Source organism: Artemia franciscana, chromosome 20 (genome assembly GCF_032884065.1).
Source record: "Artemia franciscana chromosome 20, ASM3288406v1, whole genome shotgun sequence".
Lineage (NCBI taxonomy): Eukaryota > Metazoa > Arthropoda > Branchiopoda > Anostraca > Artemiidae > Artemia > Artemia franciscana.
In genome coordinates, this window is record NC_088882.1 from 4,701,839 (window position 1) to 4,728,515 (window position 26,677).

Genomic DNA, 26,677 nt, shown 5'->3' on the forward strand with positions numbered 1-26,677 from the left:
CTAAAGCAGCAAGGATAAGATTTGAAAACCATGCACTCTGATGTTTGAAGGCCCGCTGAGTGAAAAAACTCAAAAAGTCCAGTGCACCTTCTTACTAATTTGGCTTGGAGATAAAGGAAGAGACATCTTTAGTACTTTTACATTCACAACATAAGAGCAAGATTAAATTCAACCATATATAAACAAATTCAATGAATACTTCAACCCACAAAGAAGCACTGTCTTCTCAAAGTACCAATACATAACCAATTTGAAGATTCTGGCTCGCAAATCTGCCTATTCTACGACAGCTATTACTTAGGAAATAATAAGAGACAGATTTGTATGTGGAATCTCACTAGCAAAAGTCAGAAAAAACTACTTCAAGCAGGTTCCAACCTTACCTTGTCAAAAGCAGTTACCATTGCTCGAACGCACGTAGAAACCCAGGTGCTGCTCAAAACAATGTCACAATCTGATCCAAGTGGAAACCAACCATATCAAGAAACATACATGAAGCAGAAGGTTGACTTTGTCAAAAAACAAAGAAAATAAATTATTCCACATCAAGCTGACAATACATTACTGTGGTGGAGATTATTCAGCCTCCCACAAATGCCCAGCTAAAGCAAAGATATGCAGCAACTGTGACAAACCAAATCATTTTGCAGAAGTTTGCAAAAGCACTAAAAAATCAGTAGACTCTATAAGCCAACAACAGCAAAATCATGATCACAGAAACAACAGTAGCGATGAGCTATTTATTGATATTATAAATATGGACAAAGTTGATGATCAGCCATATGTAAAGCTATTGATCAACAAACAAATCAATGTCAATTTCAAAATCGATACTGGTCCTCAAGCTAATATCATACCTGAAAGATTTTTGAATATTCTCAAACCAAGACCAAGAATTAACAAGACAGTAAAGATACTTACCAGCTTTGGAGGTCAGGGAATCCCCACACTTGAAATATGTGACCTTAAATGCACACACAAAAACAGATACAATGAAACACAGCCCTTCTTCGTAGTAAGCGATGCCCCCATACCAATTCTAGGCTCTGAATCAAGTTGCAATTTTAAACTAATAAAACTGATCCTGAAAATAGAAATTCAAAAGTCCTGAAACCAGACCTATTCACAGAAAAATTCTGAGACATATTCCAAGGTATCGGACAGCTCAAAGGAGAATGCCACATCACACTTAAAGGAGGAGCTGATTTCAAAGCTGTACCAGCTAGACCCATCCCCACTTTCCTGCAAGATAAATTCAAAAAAGATATCAATAGGATGGAAGAGCCCGGAGAAATCGAAAAGGTACTCAAGCCAACAGATTGGGTAAACGTCATGATTGTAATTGAAAAGCCTGGAAAAAGCCTCCCAGTCTGCATCGACCCACATGACCGAAACAAGGCTATCAAAAGGCCACACCACCTCATACCAACATTCGAATAAGTAATACTTAGACTTGCTGAGGCAGAGTTCTTCAAAAAAGTGGACGCTTGTCACGGTTATTGGTCTCTGGTTTTAGACATAGAATCATCACAGCTGGCGACCTTCAACACACCATACGGCCGTTATAAGTTCATAAGAATGTGTTTGAAGGCATCCAAGGCATCTCTATTATTATTGAAGACATTATTATCTCAGGAAAATCCATTAAGGAACATGATGCGAATGTTTTCAGTGCTCTCATAAGAGCTCGTGAAAAAGGAGTCAAACAAAACCTTTAAAATGCGTATTTAAGTGCAATAGCATATGTATTTCATGCATGTGATATCAGAAAACGGAATAAACCCAGACCCAGAAAAGGTCTGAGCGCTGCGTGATATAAGAACCCCTTCTACAAAAGACGAACTCCAGACACTATTAGGAATGATAAACTATCTTGCAAGTTATATCCCCAATCTATCATCACTAAATCAGCTACTCCGTGACCTACCAAAACAGTGACAATTTAAGTAGGAACAGTCGCTTTTTTAAAGTCGATAAATTGGGGGGGAAATGCAAATGCACATCACATAATATCCTGTCTTAAGAAAAAAAATAGCACGCTACAAAATCACTCGTACCCTAATAACTGACAAACCCCCCCCCCCCCAGTTCACATCCACACTATTCTGGAAGTTCATTGACAATTGGGAAACCTCTTAAACCACATCGTCCCCGAGCTAGTGAAATGGACTAGCAAAGAAAAACAGTGCGAACAGTCAAAGACATTCTTATCAAAACAGATACTGCGGGACATGATTTCAACTTAGCGCTGCTGGAGTACAGAAACACCCCAGTTGACGATCTAGTATACCAATCACAACTGTTGATGAGCAGAAACCTGAGGTTAGTCGTTCCCTGCACTAAACAGCTTCCCACACCAAAAACAGTTTGCCATAAACGATTTCGACGGAATCGGATAAAAAAACAGTCACGCCAAAGCAAATACCACGACAGACAGTCAAGGAACTAAAACCTTTGTGAATCGATTAACCATTTCGAGCTCAAATTTGTAGGAAACTTTGGCAAGCCGGAAACTTTGGCAAGCCGGATAGGTGAAAACCCGAGATCCCACATAATTGAAACAACCGAAGTTGGAACTTACCAACTTCGTTTAACCAACATCCTCAATCACCAGACCTCGCTGACCATGACGAGGACAGCCCCGAAGCCGAAACTTCACCGGCACCTATACGTCCATCATTAATAACCCCCTTCTCACCTTTAACACCGATAAAGACCCTTCCCCAACCCATTTATCTTGAGTGTAGCTCAGCGCTCCGCAAACTCCTTCCAGCACCAAACACCATACGCTCAACCTAAGAAGAACCCCAGATCTCCCCATACGTAACCCGTAGTGGCCGGCCTGTGAAGCCAATACAGAGATTTGACATGTCACAAATTCCGTGAACTATTTGTATTAAGTTACAAATAAGTTGTGAATAAGGGGTGAACTCATAAGTGTAGTGCAATATGAAAGAACCTTTATTTAGTTAGTTTGATACAAAAATTGGAACTCATATTGAAGAACCTTTGTTTAGTTAGTTTAATGTATATGGTCAAATTTTACGGAAGTTTTGTACCAGTTATCTAGTTTGGAAAAGAGGAAGGATATAAGATTCTAACTCACTTTTCTATTCTAGGTGACCTGGCTTTCTGGTGCTAATTCATATAAAAGACCATAATTTTTACACTTATTAATAATTAATAGCAGTTGCTGATAAATTGTCTAAGCAGTCACTTATTTATCTGCTATAAAGACTAGACATATGCGCCCCACCCAGCGTCCAGAAGACTTCAAAGACATCTCGATTCATGCAGTCCACTTCCAAAATTGCAATCACTCCTAACGAGTTTTTTTTTTAAATTCCGTCACCTTTTCGCTTTTCATATAAGAGGGTGACTCTTGAATATCTGTTGTCATTGTTGGGTTTTTTATTTTCTTATTTCCGCTGTTTAACACTTTGTTGTTTGTTATCAAGGTATTTGTTTCTTTCTTTAGTGTATTAATAGCACTGATTAAGCTTGTTTTTTTTTATTCAGTCAATCTTTTTTATTTTTCATGCAAGATCTTCATTTTGTTGCCATTGTTTCAACTTTTCATTTCCTGTGTTTCGATATTGGTTGTTTGATTATCAAGGGTTTCACTCTCAAAATATACACTTAGCGCTGAATATAGCTGACCCCAATTGGCCCTGTTTTTTTCACTAGCTGAAAACGTCACTCCTTCCCCTCGTTTTCCCCGAAAAATGATTTTTACTGTTATTGCCACACTCGTCAAATTGCCTAGTCACTCCGTCGCTCCTCAAGCTGCTCAATACCTCTAATTTGACCAAGGACATAGCAAGAGGTTATTGTTTAACTTATAACACAAGTCTGAACCATTTTTATTTTCCTCTTTCACCTAATTCCATTTTATAAAATCTAAACTATAAAGAAATATTTTTATTACTGAAAACCAAAGTAAATCATAACAAAAAGTCAACATCACTCGTACTTAAACGTTTGGCAGGACTGACTATTTACTCGGAAAACTAAAGGGAGTAAAAAAAAGGTAAAAACTAAAACCTACTTAAATAATAAAATCAGCAAGGGCTACTATATAGCAAGGGATAAAATCAAATGAATATCTCCGGCTGTTTTACAGGGGTTGAATGTAAACAAAAATCATCACACACACTTTATATGCTTTCACACACTTTAGTGTAGTTTTCACTTGATTTACTTGTGAAGCAATACATTGTTACATTTTTAATTAATTAATTGTTAATTAATTAATTACATCGTTAAGCAAAAATCTTCAAAAATAATGACACAAATATGTATTATCAAGTGACAAGTGATTATGGGTCTCTCAAAAACAGACTTAGCCGTTCATGCCATGCTTCAAAACAGGTTTCTCGCGGCCATTCCAATTTGATTAAAAAAGATACTAATATGGAATACGGGGACATTTAAGACCTGACGTCACAAAACTTGTTTTGCTTCAGAGGCTAATAGGAAGGTGATGACATGCTGGTTCTAAACCAAAAGGGACCCTTTCGAAAAGTGGTACGCTTAGGCGCTACATCAAAAAACTGGTTTTTGTTCCATAAGCTGATATGAAACCCCAATGGAAAATGTATTTTCACTTAATAATTGTGGGTCTGCTGGAATTCCGTGGTACAATAAGTACTTTGATCAAAAGATGGCAGTTAAGAGATAAATTAATGTCTAGAAGAAGGATATCTTTTTAAGTTTATGATTTATAAATACCTTCTTCTGAGGTGTAGGATCTACAAAAATAAATGTAGATATTATATTTAAAAATATATTTGTTCATTTATGTACAAATTATATTTTTGGAGGAGATTGTACAGAAAATTTAGTTAAATTTTGTAGATGGTTTTCGTTCAAATAGGTAATTTTTGATATTTCTTTGTTTTATATCTAGTGGGACTCTTATTGAAACAGATTTAAATGGCCATATTTCTTGAAAAGGGGCAATTCTATCCTATCTGGAATTATTGTTTTATCCTCATATCCTTTCACTCTATTCGGTCAACTCTACTTCGCCTAGCTTTTCTCTCATACCTATCTAGTACTCGTTGGCATTGCAAAAAAAAATTAAAAGAAACATTGAATCGATAAAAATTATTAGAAACAAAAGACTATTTTATAAAATACGCGGTCTTTTCTTCTTCCACTCTCAACTTAAATTTTCTGATCTGGTACAGAGAATACTTTCTAGTTATCTTTGTTCCTTGGATTCGTTGCAGCTGCAAAAATTTTGTAGCCTTAAAGAAAATTAAAGATTTATAGCCCTATAATATCTACACTAACGGACATTTAAGAAATTATCGTAAAACCTCGAGGGTCATACTTCGGCTAAAAAATTAATGTTCGCTTGAAATCCAACCCTATTCTGCAGTTTTTGAAAAAAAAAGATAAAATATGGAAATAATAAACGAAGAAAAATATACAACCAAGTATAGGACACCTAACTTATGAAATGACTTATGTAATTGTAATAATACAGGCCAGAAATAATTTAAAAACCCTCTAAGAGGCTTAAAAGCTGGTTTCATAAAATGAAAAATATGTTTTCAATTACAATTTAGTCATTTGATTTGTTAGATGAAGACTCAAATTTATGAGTTTCAAATTTGATTTAGATCATATCTAATATGATGCTCTGTCTGTAGCGACTTGTCAAAATTCCAAAAGAAACTTTCTTATAAAAAAAATCTAAAACAGTTACTTTGCAAAAATTATTATTACCTTTATTATTACTTTGATATCTTGACTAAAATGAGAAGCAACAAGGGTTTTATTTTCTGAGATTATATACCCTTCTGCTCTCCAAATGGCACTTGAAATATTTTTTTCTTGAAAGAATTCAAACCTGTGGATGTTGATAACGCATGAAAAACGGCACTTAAAGTGTAAAAACACTAAGTTAAGCATTAATGTAATGGATATTAAATGAAGTTTTTTTTCTGAAAGTAAGGAATACCATTAAAACTTGAAAAGAACATAAATTATTGTTTATGAAGGGGTTATTCCCCTTCTCAATACCTTGCTCTTTACGCTAAAGCTTTTAAGTGCTTTAAAAAAAACTTTCTTTTCTAATTGAGCGACCCGTGTTTCAGTAGCTGTTCTTAAAAAATTGTGACAAACAGTCAAACTAGCGTACATAGCAACGTATTGAGGGGGGGGGGGCAGCCCTTTCATATACAAAATAAATTCTGCTTATTTGTTTTAATGATCTTTACGTATAGTTAAGAAATCGTATTTTTTAATTCTTTCAAATCGCCCCAGGTAGAAATTCCTACAAAATTTTCCCCCAGAAATTTCACTCTCCATGAAAAACTCTACCACAGAAACTCACCCCAATCACAAAATCTCCCGCTCTGAGAGTGTCTATACTTCCCAAAAACAAATGAAATACGTAGATTTTAAAAAATTCCCAAAAACAAATGATATACGTAGATTTTACAAATTTCATAGCTTGAAGATGTCTTAAAGGCCTTAAATATAATGCGTAGTTAAGATACAGATTGTATTTTTTCCCTGCAAAGATACTTAGGAATATGCAACCGTTTTTTACGCGTTTCCTTAAGTGAATGTCAAGAATGTCAAGATGGAGTTCAATCCATCAAAATCTTAAGATTTAGTCATTTTTAAACAACTAATTGGTAATTTTTTGCACTTCTTACTCCTAAAAAACAATAATTGTAATGGATATTAACTGAAGAAGTTTTTTTTGGAAATTAATGGGGGAAAATTAAAACTCAAAACAAACAGAAATTGCTTATGAAGGAGGCGCTTCCCTCCTCAATGCCTTGCTCTTTACGCTAAAGCTTTAAGGACTTTACGAAATGCTTCCTTTTCTATTCAAACGACCAATATTTATGTAGCTGTTCTTAAGAAATTGGGACAAACAGTCAAACTTCAGCGTAAATAACAGTATTAAAGAGAGGGGTATTCCCTTCATATACAAAGTAAATTCTGTTCATTTGAGTTTTAATGATCTTTACTTTCAGTTAAAAAATGTTTCTTTTATTTTGATCATTTTTTAAATAACGCCTGTATATTTGGTTCACTCTTCTTAAATATTCCCTTCTCACAGGAAACTCATGAGTAGAAATTTCTACCACGTAAAGTAAGTCCCGTAAAATCCCCTTCAGACATTAAAAAACTCGCCCCCGTAAATTTTTTTGCGGTCGATTCAGCTTGAAAAATTCTCCTTAGCATGCTGTCATTTGAAAAAGACTAATTTCCAATTATTTCTTCAATCACTTCGGAAATCCTCTCTTTCCGTAAAATGGTTTTTCTGGAAATCCAAACTGAAAATAGCCTCAGGATAATTTTTCCTGAACCATCTTCAGTAAAAATCGGTCTTGGGAAAGAGAGTATGACAATTAAAAACAATTTCGAACAATAATTCTTTCAGATCGCCCCATGTAGAATTTTCCATGGAAAAATCCCTCCCCCAGAAATTTCCATCTCCATTTAAAATTCCACCAAAGAAACCCACCCTAGGCACAAAATTCTCCCTCTCAAAAAGTGTCTGTATATTTTCCTATAACAAATACTATGCGTACAGATTGAACAAATTTCACAGCTTACCTGCGTCTCCCTGCGGCTTGTTGGGGTTATTTTTACTCCCCACAGTAATTATATAGGCTCTCTCAAAATTTTGATCAGATAACTGTGGAAAACAAGGGATTAGTAAATTGTTTTAGTATTTCAAATCGTACTTTGTTGATAAGCAATCGGTTTGTTAGAAAAGGCCTTGAATATAATGCACACTTACGATATAAATTGTTTATTCTTCTCAACAAAGATACTTAAAGATATGCAACCGTTTTTTAGCTTTTTCTTCGAGTGATCATAATAGTAATATTTGTTTTAGGATGTCAAGATAGAGCTCATTCCAGCAAAAACTTAAGATTTTGTCATTTTTAAATAGCAAAACGTCACATCAAATTTGTTATTTTTTGCAATTTTTACTCCCACAAAAAAAAAATTGGATTAAAATTTAAAACAAATAGGTCCAAACTGTTATCGAGGGTATTTTGAGATATACAATCAGTTTAAAACTATCTAAAGCTTATATAGAGCATTTAAGTTTCAGGAAACATTTGTGGTTTAGTTGAATATTCATCTGCAAAATTTATGTAATCCATTATCAATAAAGAGTGACTCAGCCCAACAGCAATATAAATTTAAAAACGAAATTTATTTGTCAAAAGCTACGGGTCTGAGGAAATTCACCTGATTTTTGACAAAGGAGGAAACACCTTTGAAATGTCAAGCACTTTAATATTTAGTATATTAGAGAGACCAACTGTTGAAGTTTCAAACTTCTATTTCAATGTAAAATATAGTATTTTATACTTTTTGCTAGGAGAAATACTGGCTTATATATTTTTTTTCCCAGACATAATCGCATCAAACCCAACTATATAGTATTTCTTATCGCAGAATATACAACATTTTATTATGAGAAGGATTTTTGTGGGAAGGGTGTCTTTGGGCGGTATGAAGACTTTCCGTGGGAATAATAACCATGGTAAGGATATTGCAGGGGAAATATCTATGGCAAATTTTACACAGAAAGTGAGAAAGGATTTCTTGTCAAACTTTGAAAGTCAATTTATAACACAAAATTTTCAACTTGACCAATAAAGTCAATTTAAATATGAATGCACAGCCTCTTTCTCAGCCTTCGCTCTTTAACCTTAGAAACTACGTATCAACGGATGATAGATGGAATTATCTATCAACAAAACAAAGAATGAACTATGCGTTTTTTTGGAACACGTATTTCGGAACATTTACTTTGGCAGCCAACATCATTTTTTTTTTTTTTTATAGAGAGAGAAAGAGAGAAAGATGGTTTTATTAATATAATTAAAGAAAACAAGCAAATGGTCCGAAGCAAAGCAATTACCTTATGAACAATAGTTTAGTTAAATTGAGAATGTATAGCATCGGCTATTTCAATTGAATACTACAAGTTTTTTGTTAGATCTAAGTTTTATTTAAATACTGGGCACATACAAAATATATTCTATTTATAATTCCCACTGTGTCGAAAATTCAAACTCAAAAATATGGAAATAAATTCTTTGTTTCAGCCCATGATTTGTAATCTGACTTTGTTACTGAATATTGAAAAGTATTTATAATCAAAACCGCTTATAGATGGCAGCTTCTACGAAAAATGAAACCAGCTTATTTCATTGAACGAATTTACTGTTGTTAAGATGAAAATATCCTAATTTTGTGCATATAGTTACCTAATTTGATCTTTAATCTAATGATTCGAAACTAGAATAGAGATTTACACGTAATACAAAGGCAAAAACAAACACCAAAGCTTCTTTAACTTATCTTAGGCTGCAGCTAAGCAAAAGACATCATTAAAAATATGCAACTTATAAAATTTCAGAGAATAGTTTGACGCTACAATCCTTCAAAAACCTTCAGCCATCATTATGCATTATTTCTTCATTCATTCGTTTTGTCCAGTAGTCTCTTAGGATCTTTTTGAATCCCAATTTCCTGAGAATAATGTCATTAATTAATTAATTGCTTAATAGTAAAAAAAAAATTTCCCAGAATCAAATTTTATGGCGACTTGGCATCCACAAACCTTGATTAGCGGTTTAATATTCTTCTGATTCTATATTTGGGCTAACATTCAGTATTTTCTCTGCTGCTTACATGAAAACTATTTGAATAATAAAGTTCATTTGAGCCCAAGTGAAAAGACTTTTTCAAGAAAAAAATGATTCTAATGAAAGCAGAGTGAAAAAAATCACATGAACAGATCCAATTGCTCTTTAGCCATGAAAAAAAATCTATAATTAGCTCAAACAAATTAACCACTTATGTTTTCATATAGTTGTACTTAGGCAAAGACAGAAATTAAAAGGATACCCAAACCCTCTCCCCTAAAATATACATTTTATTTTCAAAAAGTTTCTTAAGTAACCCATAGACAACAAAGACTAAACCGCAAAATTATAATCTAAGTGTTTTCTTTATTGTTTTTTTTTTTCAACTAAAATGTATTTTGGCTTAAGGGTATATAAACAGAAATTATAATAAACCAGACTATCGTTTCTTTTCCTTTTAAAGTAAAATACAAATAATTTGAAATTTAGGGAAGTATAATCTAGGAGAAGCAGTAAGGACTGTCGAATTCTGAGATGATATAACGTCAGAGTAGAATTAAACAACAACGAATTAACAAAATAAATTTTTTTTTCTTATAGTCATTTCTTATTATCTTTCTACTGAAGTTCCTTCATACAAATTTTTTAATACTGTTTCATATATTTCAATAATATTATACTGATCAGTCTGAGGAGAGGGAGGGGGGAAAAAGTACACTGATGTGCCATTGACAGAGAAAGGTAGCGTAACTCAATAGCCGTTTTGTAGCCGCTTATCTTTGCTGTAAAATTGGGTTTAATCAACTAATCTTTGTTTCACGTTTTCCTACAAAAAAAATGTATAACATTATAAGAGTGTGGTTGACTCAACCTGAACCAAAGTGCTATATCTTATTTAATCTTTAAGTACAAAGGACATCAAACTTAAAGTTTGTTTCTTCCCCGGTTCCATCTTAGGTTTAATCAGCCAGTTTCCTTGGTGGTTCCTTGGATCCTAGGCAGTTTCCTTTGGTCTCTTCTAATTGTTATTTACGGTTTTATTTGAGTTGTTATGACATTATCAAAGTTAGATCCCTGCTTAAATCTTCCCCAAACATAGTGTTTGAAATTAAATAATTTTTGTTTCAAATGAAAGCATGAACTAGTCTGATGAAATTTTAAGAGGATAGAACTGTGCATGGGAAATTTTACAGGGGGGGGGGGTTGTAGTATACATTAGAGAGATTTTCAAGGACAAGATTCCCATGAACAAAGTGAATTTTTCAAGAAGGGAAAATCAGATTTACCAGAATTACTTAAAAAATAATCAGAAACATAATGGAAGTTTTTTCGACTGAAAGTAAGGAGCATCCCTATACTGAAAACAGTGAGAAATTATTCCATATATGAGGGAGTTCGACTATTTGTCCCAGGTTTTAAGAGCGACTCTTGAAGCCCAAAGGGTATCTAATTAGAATAATAAGCTCTATCAAAAGGACTAAAAGCACTAGCATAAATAGCCTGGTATCTAGAAGCAAGATAAAGAACAAAGTATGACCCCCCCTTATAGGCGGAATAATTCCTGTTCGTTTTTTCTTTTAATGCTGCTCTTAATGTTCAATTTTTTTTATTTACACAAAAAGGAATGGACAGTTCATAGACTAAAAATAGGCACCAACTACAGATTGAATATTTGAATATGGCTATGTATTTTACTTTTTCGACGACCAACTTTCAGAAATATGGTCAATTATGTGAACAATTTAGAGAGCCTTAGCTGGAATAATCATTTTCTCTTACAGCTAGGACTGAAGCTGAATGAGTTCCTTACCTATTTCGTATATTCTCCAGAAAAATTCATATTTATAAAAAGCATCAAAGCTATCATTAAATCTGTTTTGGGGAGAGGGAGGACTTCAAAATTTTAATTTCTGTACATGTTAAACAACATTACATATACCTTACAATAAATTTAGGCTTTATTGTTTGACGTCATTAAGTCACTTACTCTGACCTACTACACCAAATGATTACATTGTTGTTTTTGGGTCTTTGATAGACGATAAAATCAGAAGAAAAAGACGGCTCTTATTGAATCGCTATATAATCAATAGAAAAATTCGTGAATCTAAAAGAAAGACGTTTTTCCTTGGTTCGTAGATGCTTTTGTCAACATTTATTAAATCTACTCGAATCGGGTTCATTTTCTTGTTTCATTTGCCATGTTTTATGGTACAGATAAAGGAATAGTATTACAAGTACCTCTTGATTTCATAATTCCTTTATTTTTAAAGAAATTAGAGCTTATCAACGGCCCCTTTCATAAAAGTAATATTATAAAATTGGTCTACATTCCTTAAAGTCTAATTTTATTGAACATAACACATACACGTTTCTTTAACGTTAGTAGATAACTCTTAACATGGTAATATTAATTAAATCCTATTCAAAAATAATCATTAAGTTAATACACGCTTTTGAAAACATCATGGGATCTTTTGTTTCATTAAATTAGTTAATTACAAAGAAAAAGCTGGATAGATAATGCTTAAAATAAGCTCCTTAAAATAAAACAGCCCCTAAAATAAAATTCTGACACTTTAAAAAAAAGAACAAAGACTATATTAAGCCTGAAAACAAACAAAAATAAGCTGTGCATGGATATTTCCCTTAGAGTTACTCTTAGATAGATAACAAGAAATGAACTAGTTAAGCTGGGAATGTGAAGGAATTTCTATAGTTAGAACTAAGGAAAAAAGTTATCCCCTGGTTTCTCTGACATCTCTTGTCTTCTAATTTTTAGCTAAAGCACCCTTTTAGGAGGGACACCATGCAGTAGATTTATATTTATATATTGTCAGTGCTACAAAAAAAGGACGTGGCCTATCTGATGGCAACGTTCATCTCTAACTTCTCAGCTGAAAGCTAGGCAGTTACTTTCATTAATTAGTTTAAAGGTTAGAACATGGTAACGATCAGATTTTGATTTGAATTTGCCTCTAGGAAAAAAAATTCAAGTTGATTTCAAAAATATAAAGCTCATTAAGCTTAATGGTAACCATTAAAAGTTACGAGCCAGTGAAAATATGACCTATGTCTGAAAGAGGGAAAGCAACCAAAACAGGTGATCTAAATGGAAATCACACCATCATATTCACCACATCAAACAACCTTATTTTCAAGTTTCAAGGTCCAATATACCAAAATGCGGAATTTAAAATTTTTACCACAAACAAAATCACGTATGTGTTTTTTGTGTATTTTTTTTCAGGAGTGACCAAATCGGACACGGTGATCGGATAAGATTGGGAGACGGCTTACATGCATTTGATGCAAAAATAAAGAACCAAATTATTTTTTAGACGATACCCTTACTTCTCCGCAATGCAGTTTTAAATTATAAATAAACATGGACTTATCCTTGTACAAAGTAGAGTACTTTAGAAACTCCATTTGAAAGGCCATTTTTTCAGCACTTCTCAACATTTTGACTCTTGACTAGCTAAATTTTGCTTCAAATTTGACATCTCTTAATCCAAAATAGATTATTTTTCTCAAACAGCCACATTTTCATGAAAAATGAAAAGGATGAGTTTCCTTATAATTTTTTGATACGATAAAATAATATTATTGAGTATTAAGCCTGTGATTTCGTAGTCTCCTCCTATAGAAATTATAGATTTTACTTTTGAAATATTATATTACGATTGAAACAAGCAAGTATGGCAACATAAAACATGAGACTGAGATAAGTGTAAGAAGGTGTGCTACATTAATCGAGTTCTAAAGTGTCTAGTAATGGTCTGTCTTTCTCGTTCAAACAGTAAATTTGGAATAAATCAATGGATTATGCTGTTGTGTCAGTTGCGGTTTTGGCCTAGCGGTCCCTTGAACCCTTCTTGAAATAATATTATTGAATTATAATCAAGTAGGTGTGGGCATCTAGCCATGGCTAATTGAAGAAAAAGCTAAGACAAATAGTCCGATAGAGTGAGGGGCAAATCTTACATGAGCCCTTACTAGGATTGTATAAAAATGATGTCAGTTCATTTGTTTTAGTAAGAAATGGGCTAAAATTTACCGGCAACTGCATATTGATAAATTTCATTTGTGGGTTTGGTCAATCTGTCAGATGAACCTGTGGCCTAGACAATATTTATGGGGCTTGGGTAGGTTGGAGCTCGAACAAGGGGTTATCCGACTGCTCCGAGTGTGGTATTTTTATTATGTTTGAGAAAGTCTTGTGGGTGCAAACAATTTTTGCTCAGAGCAGAAAAGACCCTTCCTTGGCCCATTAGCGCCACTGACCAATCTCGTCGGTAGCAGCTCAACCAAGGGGTTATCCAACTGCTCCGAGTGTGGTTCAAGTTCAAGTTCAAGTTCATTTATTTATTAATCGCACATACATGTATATATATGACATAGGCCCACGGGGAGACAAGCTCGAAAAACTAGGCCTAGTCATATCGCAAACAGTAAAGTGTACGAAAAGTGTGGCTCAATCTTGCCTTCTAGGGCTCTAATGAGAGATTGTTTGAGATGACTAGGATATGTTTTGCGGATGAAGGATGAAAGATTGCCCAAGATCACCCTTGTCGGGCTCTTCGGAAAGATTCATGGAAAATAGGAGTGTAAAGAGGGAGGCTTTGACTAGATTGGGATGGAAGAGGAGCGTGCGTAGGTGAGTTGGCCTCTAAATTGAGTTGTTGGTAGCAGTAGTATTATTATTTTTGCTGGTTTGTTTTTATTAACTGATTTTATATTCAACATTTTATTGTTTTGTTTTTTTATTTTTCTCTTAAGATTGGTATTGTTGGCAGAACAGGAGCTGGTAAATCATCTCTGACTCTTGGTTTGTTCAGGCTCGTTGAACCAGCTGGAGGAACCATCGTAATTGACGATGTTGATATCACAAAAATTGGACTACATTCACTCAGGTTGAACCTCACTATAATTCCGCAGGTATGTACACCTCCATAACGTACTGAATAAAGTCGAATTTAACACTTGGATATGGATGATTGTATTTCCAACCTTGCAGGTGATAATCTAAAAAGTAGTTCACCCACAAAACATTAAATTGCTATTGAAAAAAATGATCATTTGGCGGAACTAAATGACTTAAAAACCGATCTAATCAATTTTCCTGTCTGTCGCAAGAATGTCACATGGCTCCACAAAAGTATAAATACAATTTCTTTTTCTGTTTATTCTTTCACTCTTCTTTTATTTCTCCTGTTTGAAATGTTAATATTACTAGCTTTAAAAGCTTTGATACAAGCTCAATTATAAGCTCCCTAAGTATTAAGCCTCCCTTTTATAACCCTAAGATGTTTCTGAAACGGAAAACCCTCAGAATTATATGAGAAAAAGTTGAGACATAAGCTAAACAGGAACATGAATTTATTTTATTTAATGCCGTGAGAAATAGTTTTTATTTATGAAAAATAGGAACTATTAAATGATAAGGGTATAACTGCTCCATAGCAAGTTACATTATTTTATAAAAATGGTGTTTTACCTTTCGGATGCCCTTTGCACAGATACAGGCTTAGCATATAATTTCTAAATAAAACATAAACATAGCTTTGCATGCCATGAAATTCTGCTACCACGTACCCAGTCTCTGTTTACCCTGTCCTCATCACGCAAGTACTCCTCATTGCTAGATTATTCTTTATGGCCCTTTGTTACTCCAAAATGTTCACAGATGACCCCACAGAAATCCTGTTTTTCTGTCGATTTCACTTCGGGATTATATTTCAATGACACCTCCTTTTCTTTTACAACTGTATTCAGAACCTTCCTACGTTTTATCCTTCTAACTCTTAATTTTTTTTCGATAATGGTTTAGTGATGGCCAGGCCTTCGTTGTTTTCTGTTCTTTCTCTATATCTTGTCTTTTTTTTCTTTATTTTTTATTAGTGCTAAAACTGTATTTTAGTGTCTATTCTTGATATTTTTTCTTTTTCTCTGTTTTCTTTTTTGTGCTTTTTGTGATTTGGTTTAATCACAAAACAGGTGATCTAAATGGAAATCACACCATCATATTCACCACATCAAACAACCTTATTTTCAAGTTTCAAGGTCCAATATACCAAAATGCGGAATTTAAAATTTTTACCACAAACAAAATCACGTATGTGGTTTTTGTGTATTTTTTTTCAGGAGTGACCAAATCGGACACGGTGATCGGATAAGATTGGGAGACGGCTTACATGCATTTGATGCAAAAATAAAGAACTAAATTATTTTTTTAGACGATACCCTTACTTCTCCGCAATGCAGTTTTAAATTATAAATAAACATGGACTTACCCTTGTACAAAGTAGAGTACTTTAGAAACTCCATTTGGAAGGCCATTTTTTCAGCACTTCTCAACATTTTGACTCTTGACTAGCTAAATTTTGCTTCAAATTTGACATCTCTTAATCCAAAACAGATTATTTTTCTCAAACAGCCACATTTTCATGAAAAATGAAAAGGATGAGTTTCCTTATAATTATTTGATACGATAAAATAATATTATTGAGTATTAAGCCTGTGATTTCGTAGTCTCCTCCTATAGAAATTATAGATTTTACTTTTGAAATATTATATTACGATTGAAACAAGCAAGTATGGCAACATAAAACATGAGACTGAGATAAGTGTAAGAAGGTGTGCTACATTAATCGAGTTCTAAAGTGTCTAGTAATGGTCTTTCTTTCTCGTTCAAACAGTAAATTTGGAATAAATCAATGGATTATACTGTTGTGTCAGTTGCGGTTTTGGCCTAGCGGTCCCTTGAACCCTTCTTGAAATAATATTATTGAATTATAATCAAGTACGTGTGGGCATCTAGCCATGGCTAATTGAAGAAAAAGCTAAGACAAATAGTCCGATAGAGTGAAGGGCAAATTTTACATGAGCCCTTACTAGGATTGTATAAAAATGATGTCAGATCATTTGTTTTAGTTAGAAATGGGCTAAAATTTACCGGCAACTGCATATTGATAAATTTCATTTGTGGGTTTGGTCAATCTGTCAGATGAACCTGTGGCCTAGAAAATATTTATGGGGCTTGGGTAGGTTGCAGCTCGAACAAGGGGTTATCCGACTGCTCCGAGTGTGGTATTTTTATTATGTTTGAGAAAGTCTTGTGGGTGCAAACAATTTTTGCTCAGAGCAGAAAAGACCCTTCCTTGGCCCATTAGCGCCACTGACCAATCTCGTTGGTAGCAGCTCAACCAAGGGGTTATCCAACTGCTCCGAGTGTGGTTCAAGTTCAAGTTCAAGTTCATTTATTTATTAATCGCACATACATGTATATATATGACATAGGCCCACGGGGAGACAAGCTCGAAAAACTAGGCCTAGTCATATCGCAAACAGTAAAGTGTACGAAAAGTGTGGCTCAATCTTGCCTTCTAGGGCTCTAATGAGAGATTGTTTGAGATGACTAGGATATGTTTTGCGGATGAAGGATGAAAGATTGCCCAAGATCACCCTTGTCGGGCTCTTCGGAAAGATTCATGGAAAATAGGAGTGTAAAGATGGAGGCTTTGACTAGATTGGGATGGAAGAGGGGCGTGCGTAGGTGAGTTGGCCTCTAAATTGAGTTGTTGGTAGCAGTAGTATTATTATTTTTGCTGGTTTGTTTTTATTAACTGATTTTATATTCAACATTTTATTGTTTTGTTTTTTTATTTTTCTCTTAAGATTGGTATTGTTGGCAGAACAGGAGCTGGTAAATCATCTCTGACTCTTGGTTTGTTCAGGCTCGTTGAACCAGCTGGAGGAACCATCGTAATTGACGATGTTGATATCACAAAAATTGGACTACATTCACTCAGGTTGAACCTCACTATAATTCCGCAGGTATGTACACCTCCATAACGTACTGAATAAAGTCGAATTTAACACTTGGATATGGATGATTGTATTTCCAACCTTGCAGGTGATAATCTAAAAAGTAGTTCACCCACAAAACATTAAATTGCTATTGAAAAAAATGATCATTTGGCGGAACTAAATGACTTAAAAACCGATCTAATCAATTTTCCTGTCTGTCGCAAGAATGTCACATGGCTCCACAAAAGTATAAATACAATTTCTTTTTCTGTTTATTCTTTCACTCTTCTTCTATTTCTCCTGTTTGAAATGTTAATATTACTAGCTTTAAAAGCTTTGATACAAGCTCAATTATAAGCTCCCTAAGTATTAAGCCTCCCTTTTATAACCCTAAGATGTTTCTGAAACGGAAAACCCTCAGAATTATATGAGAAAAAGTTGAGACATAAGCTAAACAGGAACATGAATTTATTTTATTTAATGCCGTGAGAAATAGTTTTTATTTATGAAAAATAGGAACTATTAAATGATAAGGGTATAACTGCTCCATAGCAAGTTACATTATTTTATAAAAATGGTGTTTTACCTTTCGGATGCCCTTTGCACAGATACAGGCTTAGCATATAATTTCTAAATAAAACATAAACATAGCTTTGCATGCCATGAAATTCTGCTACCACGTACCCAGTCTCTGTTTACCCTGTCCTCATCACGCAAGTACTCCTCATTGCTAGATTATTCTTTATGGCCCTTTGTTACTCCAAAATGTTCACAGATGACCCCACAGAAATCCTGTTTTTCTGTCGATTTCACTTCGGGATTATATTTCAATGACACCTCCTTTTCTTTTACAACTGTATTCAGAACCTTCCTACGTTTTATCCTTCTAACTCTTAATTTTTTTTCGATAATGGTTTAGTGATGGCCAGGCCTTCGTTGTTTTCTGTTCTTTCTCTATATCTTGTCTTTTTTTTCTTTATTTTTTATTAGTGCTAAAACTGTATTTTAGTGTCTATTCTTGATATTTTTTCTTTTTCTCTGTTTTCTTTTTTGTGCTTTTTGTGATTTGGTTTATTGCTTTAAATAATTATCTGTCATATTTATTCTGTTTGTTATTATTGTATGTTGAGGCCCCCTACAAGCCGCTCTTCATCGGCCAAATAATCTGTTAGTGATTGTAACAGTAGATCTCTTTCTATGACGAATAAACTGACTGATTCAATAAATAATATGAATCAACAAGATAAAAAAGCAAACAAATACAACGTAGAAACAATAGGGAAAGTTTTTTCAAGACAATGGAAATTATTTATGTAGATATTTCGGCCCTATGTCCAAGGGCCGTCTTCAGCACAATACAATACTATATATATATATATAAAAGAACTTACATCAAATTATGAGAATTAAAACTGAATATAAAAACACTTATTAAAACATTTTTTTTTTAAATATAGCCCTAGCATCCTTACTTCAGCGAAGTTCAACCAGGACTGGCGAAAAGAATGAAATGAAGAAATATAAACTCATTCAAACTAAAGAGAATAAAATGATTAGATGCAATTTCTTAAAACTAATCTTGCTTGTTTAGCAGCATGTCTCAAAGACCTTTTCGTAGTTGGTTCAGTACTATTATAAATTGGTTTAGTAAAATATTTTGTTAGATCATTTTTAATTAAATTTGAGTATAAAGAATTTAGTGAGTATTCCCCCAAGTCCCTGTTCAAAGAAATATTTTTATTTATTTTGAGATTAATTTCAATTGATTCTCGAACCACCTGTTTTATTCCCAAATCATTACTAATGAGTGAAGAGTTTTCAAAAAGTATCATGTGGGACGGATTATTAAATATATGCCAACCTAGAGCAGAATCAAAGGAATTGTTGGAACCATTTGAAATTAAGGCCTTGTCTATGTCATTTTTATGCTGTTGTAACCTTTTGTCTAGATTCTGATGGGTCCTGCCGACATAGTATTTTCCGCAATCACAGGGTATTTGATAGACCCCTCTTTGGCGAGTAACTGGGGTCTTATCTTTACCCGAATTTAAGAAATTGATGATTTTAAAATTATTAGTAAAAACTACGTACAGATTATTTTTTGTGCAAATATTTTTTAATTTTGTTGTAATCTTTGGGATATACGGAAGATAGACAATATTTGAGGGCTTATCAATAGCCTCACATTGTGAAGTATCTTCTTCGATTTTACAAGAATGTCTTTTTATTCTACGGCTAATTATTTTATTTACAAAAGGAATGGGGTATCCATTACCAAAAAGAATATCTCTGATAAAATTTATTTCTGCATTTATATGAATGGGAGCAAATATTTAGGGCACGATCAATGAGGGAAATTACAACTGCTCTTTTAACTCTCTTATACTCACTAAATTCTTTATACTCAAATTTAATTAAAAATGATCTAACAAAATATTTTACTAAACAATTTATAATAGTACTGAACCAACTACGAAAAGGCCTTTGAGACAGGCTGCTAAACAAGCAAGATTCGCTGAAGTAAGGATGCTAGGGCTATATTTTTAAAAAAAAATTGTTTAATAAGTGTTTTTATATTCAGTTTTAATTCTCATAATTTGATGTAAGTTCTTTTATATATATATATATATAGTATTGTATTGTGCTGAAGACGGCCCTTGGACATAGGGCCGAAATATCTACATAAATAATTTCCATTGTCTTGAAAAAACTTTCCCTATTGTTTCTACGTTGTATTTGTTTGTTATGGAAAGGCAGTGTGGTCTTCGTCGCTATTTTTCTTATAAAAAAGCAGCCTAATAAGTAGGTTTTACATCAAGACTCTGCGGATGAATAAATGAATAAATGTGATGACTGCAAATTTAAACTTTGGTTTTGATGGGCAAATTGAAATGAATGAATTTAAATATTTGATATCAGCATAAAAGACTAATTTGGTGTACATAAGCCTAAATTAACTTAAGCCTGGTTTGTACTTCAGACCAGTGGTGCCATTTTGATGGGAACACATGGCCCCTTGATTTTTCTACCTCCCCTCCGTCTATATTTAGAATAAATATATTTTTTTGGAGTTACTTTCATTGAAAAATGTCTCTTTTGTAATATTCATTGTCAGAGTTTAAAAAATTACAAATTTAACCCCCTCTGTATTTGAAAAATAAACATTCCGCGAAATATCGAAAGAATCCAATATATTAAAAAAAAATGCCACGTTTACTTCAATGTGTAGATTTTTGCATCATGCGAAATATGTCGGGAATTTTGTCCCTTAGCGTAACTTCCCTCGTCTAAATAAGCCCCAATCATCAATGCTATTGAGACCTATCGAATTTTAACCGTTTCGCGGGCTGCTCAAGGGTCAGTACACTTGAACCTGAAAAAGTGTGTGCGTATGCATCAAATAGTACTACCAAACCAAATTAAAAAGTAATAAGAATTATAGTGAGATATTCACCACAAAAGTATCTACTTGTTTTTTCACATTTTTTTTCAGGACCCAGTCCTGTTTTCTGGTACTCTGCGAGTCAACCTTGATCCCTTTGAGCAGCACACAGATGAGAAGCTTTGGACAGCCTTAGAATTGGCTCATCTAAAATCTTTTGCCAAATCACTCACAGCCGGACTGTCGCATGAAGTGGCCGAAGGAGGAGAGAACTTAAGGTAAACTGGCTTAATGTAGCAAGGGCATTAAAAAGCATTTGAGAGATCAATAAGAAGAACAGGTTTATAGTCAAATTTGGTAACGTTATACCTGAGGGTTTGCCATTAAATTGGACCCAATTCAGTAAAAAGAAAACATTATTTTACGTTCTTTCAAGTGTATGTTTTTCGAATCGCTTTTTGAACCCATAATAAATCCACCTCTATTGAAATTAATTAATTTGTTTATACCTTAGTAGTTGGTTTATATACTAATAGTCAGTTTATACCCTATTAGATGGTTTGTTTTCCTATTATTAACGAGACTATCAAATGTGGGTTCCAATTTTTTGGTAAATTTGTCCCTTCATTAGAGTTCTTGAGAGAAAGACTTCTACATTCCTCTACATAGACCTGGGGAATCAGGAGGAACAAAATCAATGACAGAATAACAAAGATCGGCCAATGGAAGGAAAACTTCGAGTAGAAAATAAATCAACAAGTATTGACAGACCAAAGCATTTTAAGCTCCTTAACAATCACAAAGGATGACACCCAATCACAATCACTATGATCTGAGACAAAAGCGGCTATAGAATCCCCAAAACGAGGAAAAGCTCCGTGACCAAGTGGTGTCACTGCAGAGTCGATAAATATGGGTTTACATGATGTTGTTGACCTACACCAAACTGTTATATCAGCAACTTCGTCTACTACTTATGTCTCACACAGTCGTGTAAGGTATACATAAGCCCGATCCGCAAAAAGGGCTTGAGAAAAGGGTATAAAAACTACCGGCCAATTAATCTGACAGGCCATCAAGTAAGAATCGGGACAAAGGACAAAGATCTTCCTCCATAGAATTCAAGCAGTCACCATTCATGCTACTGGAAAGTATCAATGTTTCTTTCTACTGCTACTATCTGAAAACCCACTGCAGCACATTGCTGCAGGAGGCCAAGACAGCTACACGCACTCTTCCTACTTTCCATATTTAAAATCTCTCTATTTACACCCACCCAAGAAGTTCTCATTTTCCTTAAATCTTTCCTAATGACATCCTCCCAACCCAATCGAGGAGAAATGCTTTTCGTTTGGCCCTAGATGGTTGACCGGCAAGGATAATCTTTGGCAATATTTTAGTCTTCATCAACAGAACGTGTCGTTGTCGTCTCAACCTTTCTCTCATTATAACCCTTGAAAGAGGAATCGAACGATATTTCTTAACGTAGATAATCCTTATCATTTCTTAGACGGCCTACTCTTTGAGATACGTTCAGTCAGTCGGGTACCCAAAACAAGACGTAGGCAATTTCAGAGGAAAAAATTTAGCGAATCATCATCTGTTTTTCAAAGAGCCCTCGCAGACTTATCTTCTCATTCTTCCAAACTGTTTTCAACTGTGAACTTCAGCATTGGCTATTCTACTTTTAACATCTTCACAGCACCCATCATCTATACTTCCAAAACTACAAAGGTGGGTAAAGCTGTTTACTTTGTCCATCTTTTTGTCACCCAACATCAACATTTCACCTTCACTTATTCCGAATATTACCGACTTTGTCCTCTTAATATTAATATTGAAACCTATTCTTGCACCCTGAACTTGTAAAACCTCTGAAAGTTCATTAATTTTGCAAATATTTTCATCTAGGAATCTTAAATCATCAACATTATGTAAGTCTAGGGGAGTTTTACTTCTCCATTTGATTCCGTGTTCTCACATTGTCTTTGCTGCGCTATTTAAAACAAATTCCATCAAAATGATCACCATAAATGGGAATATAAAGTGACCCTACTTAACTCCTGGTTTAATGCAAAACCAGCCACTAATATCATTCTCAACCTTAACCGCAGCATTGTTATTCTCGTAAATAGTACTAAATACTTTAATGTATTTATCTGATATACCATAAAAGGATAGGATCTTCGCTAAAGCTCTTCTATCAGCCGACTCGAAAACTTTCCCACAATCTATAAAACTTAAGAATAAAGACGTTTGATGACTCAGGTGCTTCTCAATTGTCAATCTAAGAGAGAAAATTTGGTCGATCCACTACCCTTACTAAAACCACACTGTTCTTCTCTTTCTAACTTTACCTCAAGCCTCTCAGAGCATAAAAAAAATCATCACACGTAATTTGGTTTCTACAGAAACAAGGTTAATGACTCTGTAATTACCACACTCAGTCTTATTACCTTTCTCCTAGAGGGTATGTAATTAGAGTTCTCCTAAAATTGTTAGGTATTCCTCCTTTTTCAAAAATCCTATTCATATTCTTCAATTACTTATCTCTAATATCATAACTATCATACTGAAAAAATTCATTTACCACACTGTCAGCACCTCGGGCCTTGTTATCTATTAATCCGTTTATTACCGTCACTAATTCTTCCTCACAAACTAAATTTTCCTTCAAAACCAAAGTGTTACAAATCTTTTTTATCCTTTTTGTTATTGCCAGAGAAAGCTAGTTTTCAGCCAGGGTTTTGGTCATATCTTTACGATTCAACAACTAATAGAACGATACATTGAATTTAATTGAGCGCTCTAGAAACTGTTTATTGATTTTCGACGGGCCTTCTACATCAGTTGGAGAAGAGACTTGTGGCACATTATAAAACACTACGGTGTTCCAGTTGAAATTTTCAGAATTCATTCTGACAATTCACAGTGAATCACAATGAATCATGCCGATTCATTTTACCTGGGCAGTCTGTTAACGCTGTATAATTCCCTGGCCAGAACCTTGATCCTACCCCCTCAAACTCATGGCTATAGCAAAGTGTAGATACACTGACCGTGTCATAAGTCAGAACAAGACCTAAGTCACCAGACAAAATCATATGCAAAGTTAGAAGACAGCAACTGCACTGCTTCGGGCGCATCAAGAAAATAAAACCCCTCCCTCTACCCAAAGATTTCGCTTGAAGGGACAGTTTCAGGACATCAATCAAGAGGAAGACCTTATAAGAGGCTGACTGACAACAGTAATTATTCTCGAGGATAGATTTTACTTAATTTGATTTCGCTATTCTGATGAAGATTGATTTGCTTGAGCAATGAGTTATAACGACATCGCATTTTTCATAACGACCAGAACTGCAATCTCTTATCAAACAGGTAATAAAAAAACTAAATAAAAATTCCTCTCAATAATTAGTTTCAGACTATTAAAATAGATTTCAATTTCTGTCAGACTCATTTACCAAAAATGTAATTCCGTTTAAGATCTACTTGTTATTCGTGTATTTTTTTTTATCCCCATATCCCTTTTTTCAATCATAACGATTAATAGCATCCGTTAAGCACCTTTTCTATTCTGGATTTTCGTTTCAGTGTTGGACAGAGGCAGTTGATATGTTTAGCAAGAGCATTACTTAGAAAAACGAAAATCCTCATACTAGACGAGGCCACTGCTGCAGTTGACTTGGAAACGGATGATCTTATACAAGCAACAATAAGAAAAGAATTTGTGAACTGTACTGTACTCACAATAGCGCACAGATTGAACACTATCATGGATAGCAATCGGTAGGATTTTTATTTATCCCCGGATAATTATCTATTGATATAATAATTATGTAATTGTAATAGTTTTATATTATTATTATTATTGAAAATTGTCACATTGGAATATCATCGCTTTTCCCTTTGATGTGTTCTCTTTGTTCCTCTTCAATCATACACTTAAAAATTCCTTGTTTCTTTTCCAAAAGAGATGGTGTTATAAACTTCTGGAAAGAAATGTTTCCACAGGCTGCTCACATTTATTAGGGAAACTTTCCTAATAAGGAGCTACGAGTTTTAGTAGTTTTACTACCAGGGAGCCTCTAAATTTTTGCTCCAAAATTCCTTATACTGACGCAATACTATAAAATATCTTGCCGATATGTGTTTTCAAGAGGATGCAAAAATTGGGACTAATCTTTACTTTAATCCAGGTTTATTTTTTCTTCTCTTCATCATAGAATACAAATCATAAGACAAGTAAAAAAAAGAAAGAAAGAAAGAAACACGGGTCAACACAGATTATGATTTGACAGACACCTTGTGAAAAAGCATTTTAATGAAAATTTGAAAATTAGTGATGAATTCTGGACAGGCTTAAGCATCGATTTGGTTAGGCTGCCATATTTTAAAATACCAAGGAGAGGACAGTGAAAATTAAAATTTTAACCAAAAGACTTTCATATGCAGTTAAAAAGCTTTGCTTTTATCAGGCGTCAAAATAAAAAAAATTCAACCTCGGTTAAAAATGAGGAAAAAATAATCTAAATAATAGGATAAATAAAAATAAGATTAAAGTGAGTAAACTCACTTTACAGTTCTTAGGTGTTTGATTTTAGTTCTTATATTTAATTTTTTATTATAATTTATTCTTATATTTATACTATGTTTTATATAATTCTTATATTTTTATAATTCTATTTGATAATATTTTATTATGATTCTCATATTATAATTTTTGGCCTTTTATTGAATTTTATCTATCTTTTAATTTTTTGGCTGTTTTTTTCATTAGATTTCTTGACTCTGGGCGTTCGTTTTTCGGTTTTTTCTTCGGCATTTTCCTTAATTATATTATTTTGTGCGCGCAGTTGTTCTCTCAAAATATTCGCTTTGTGTGTTTCCTAAGTATTTTCTTTTGGCCTTTAAAACGATTTTTCATCGTTTTCTTTTTTTATGTAATTGCTGGCCAATGTTGCTTAAGAATTTGTTTTCGTCATGCTTATGGGGAGCATTCCACCATTGTGAATGCTGTATTTATATCAATTTTAAAATAAGGTTAATGAACCAATAATATTTTCCGTAATATAATATGTTTTTAACATGTTTTTAACGTAATATGTTTTAATTCAAAGAACCGCTAAATATGAATGAATTTATTGCAAGTCTCTATATGTTCTTTTTCTTCTGCAACCTTTGCTAGTTCTGTCTTCCTTAAAAGGAATCATTACATACTATGCTAATTTAAGAATTTTGTTTTACAGAGTTATGGTACTTGATAAAGGAGAGTTGAAGGAGTTCGATTCCCCTGCCAATCTTCTAAACAACCCTTTATCAATGTTTTTTGGCATGGCGAAAGATGCTAACCTACTGACGACCGAAATAGAAGCTTTATAACATAGAGTATTTACATGCTATTTTTGTAAACCATGAAAATTCAATAAAAATTCGGATTTTTCGATTTCAGTTGAAACCTAATACTTGGATTGAATCCTGACAATATAAAGTATGCTAGCTAATTTATCCTAACGAACACGAAACAAACCGGAATATATCCATATATTTTGAAAACCTAGCAAGCTATGAACCTCTAATGGCACAAACAGATAACATAGCGTTACCATGCTGTGTAAATCCATGAGCATCGAGAACGTAACGAGCCTTTGCGACAATAAGAAATAGTGGAAGAGGAAGTAATATTATAGCATTATAATTTTAATGTTAAAATAATAACATTAGAAAAATTAATAATAGAATAATAGATTCCCAGAATAGAAAAGGCTTCATATATAATTGATCAAAATTTTACCTTGCATTTTTGCTAATGTTCTCAAAATCAAATTTACTGGTT

General features: G+C 33.7%; 1 protein-coding gene across 1 annotated transcript; it reads left to right on the plus strand.

The window, feature by feature from the left end:
- The first annotated feature begins 757 nt into the window (after positions 1-757).
- LOC136040328 (multidrug resistance-associated protein 1-like) lies at positions 758-26,284 on the plus strand. The gene is made up of 6 exons (XM_065724569.1): positions 758-907; positions 14,427-14,585; positions 17,292-17,483; positions 20,950-21,116; positions 24,436-24,630; positions 26,091-26,284. The coding sequence occupies exons 1-6, from the start codon at positions 758-760 to the stop codon at positions 26,221-26,223; spliced, it is 996 nt and encodes a 331-aa protein (XP_065580641.1). The 3' UTR covers positions 26,224-26,284.
- Positions 26,285-26,677: the final 393 nt, after the last annotated feature.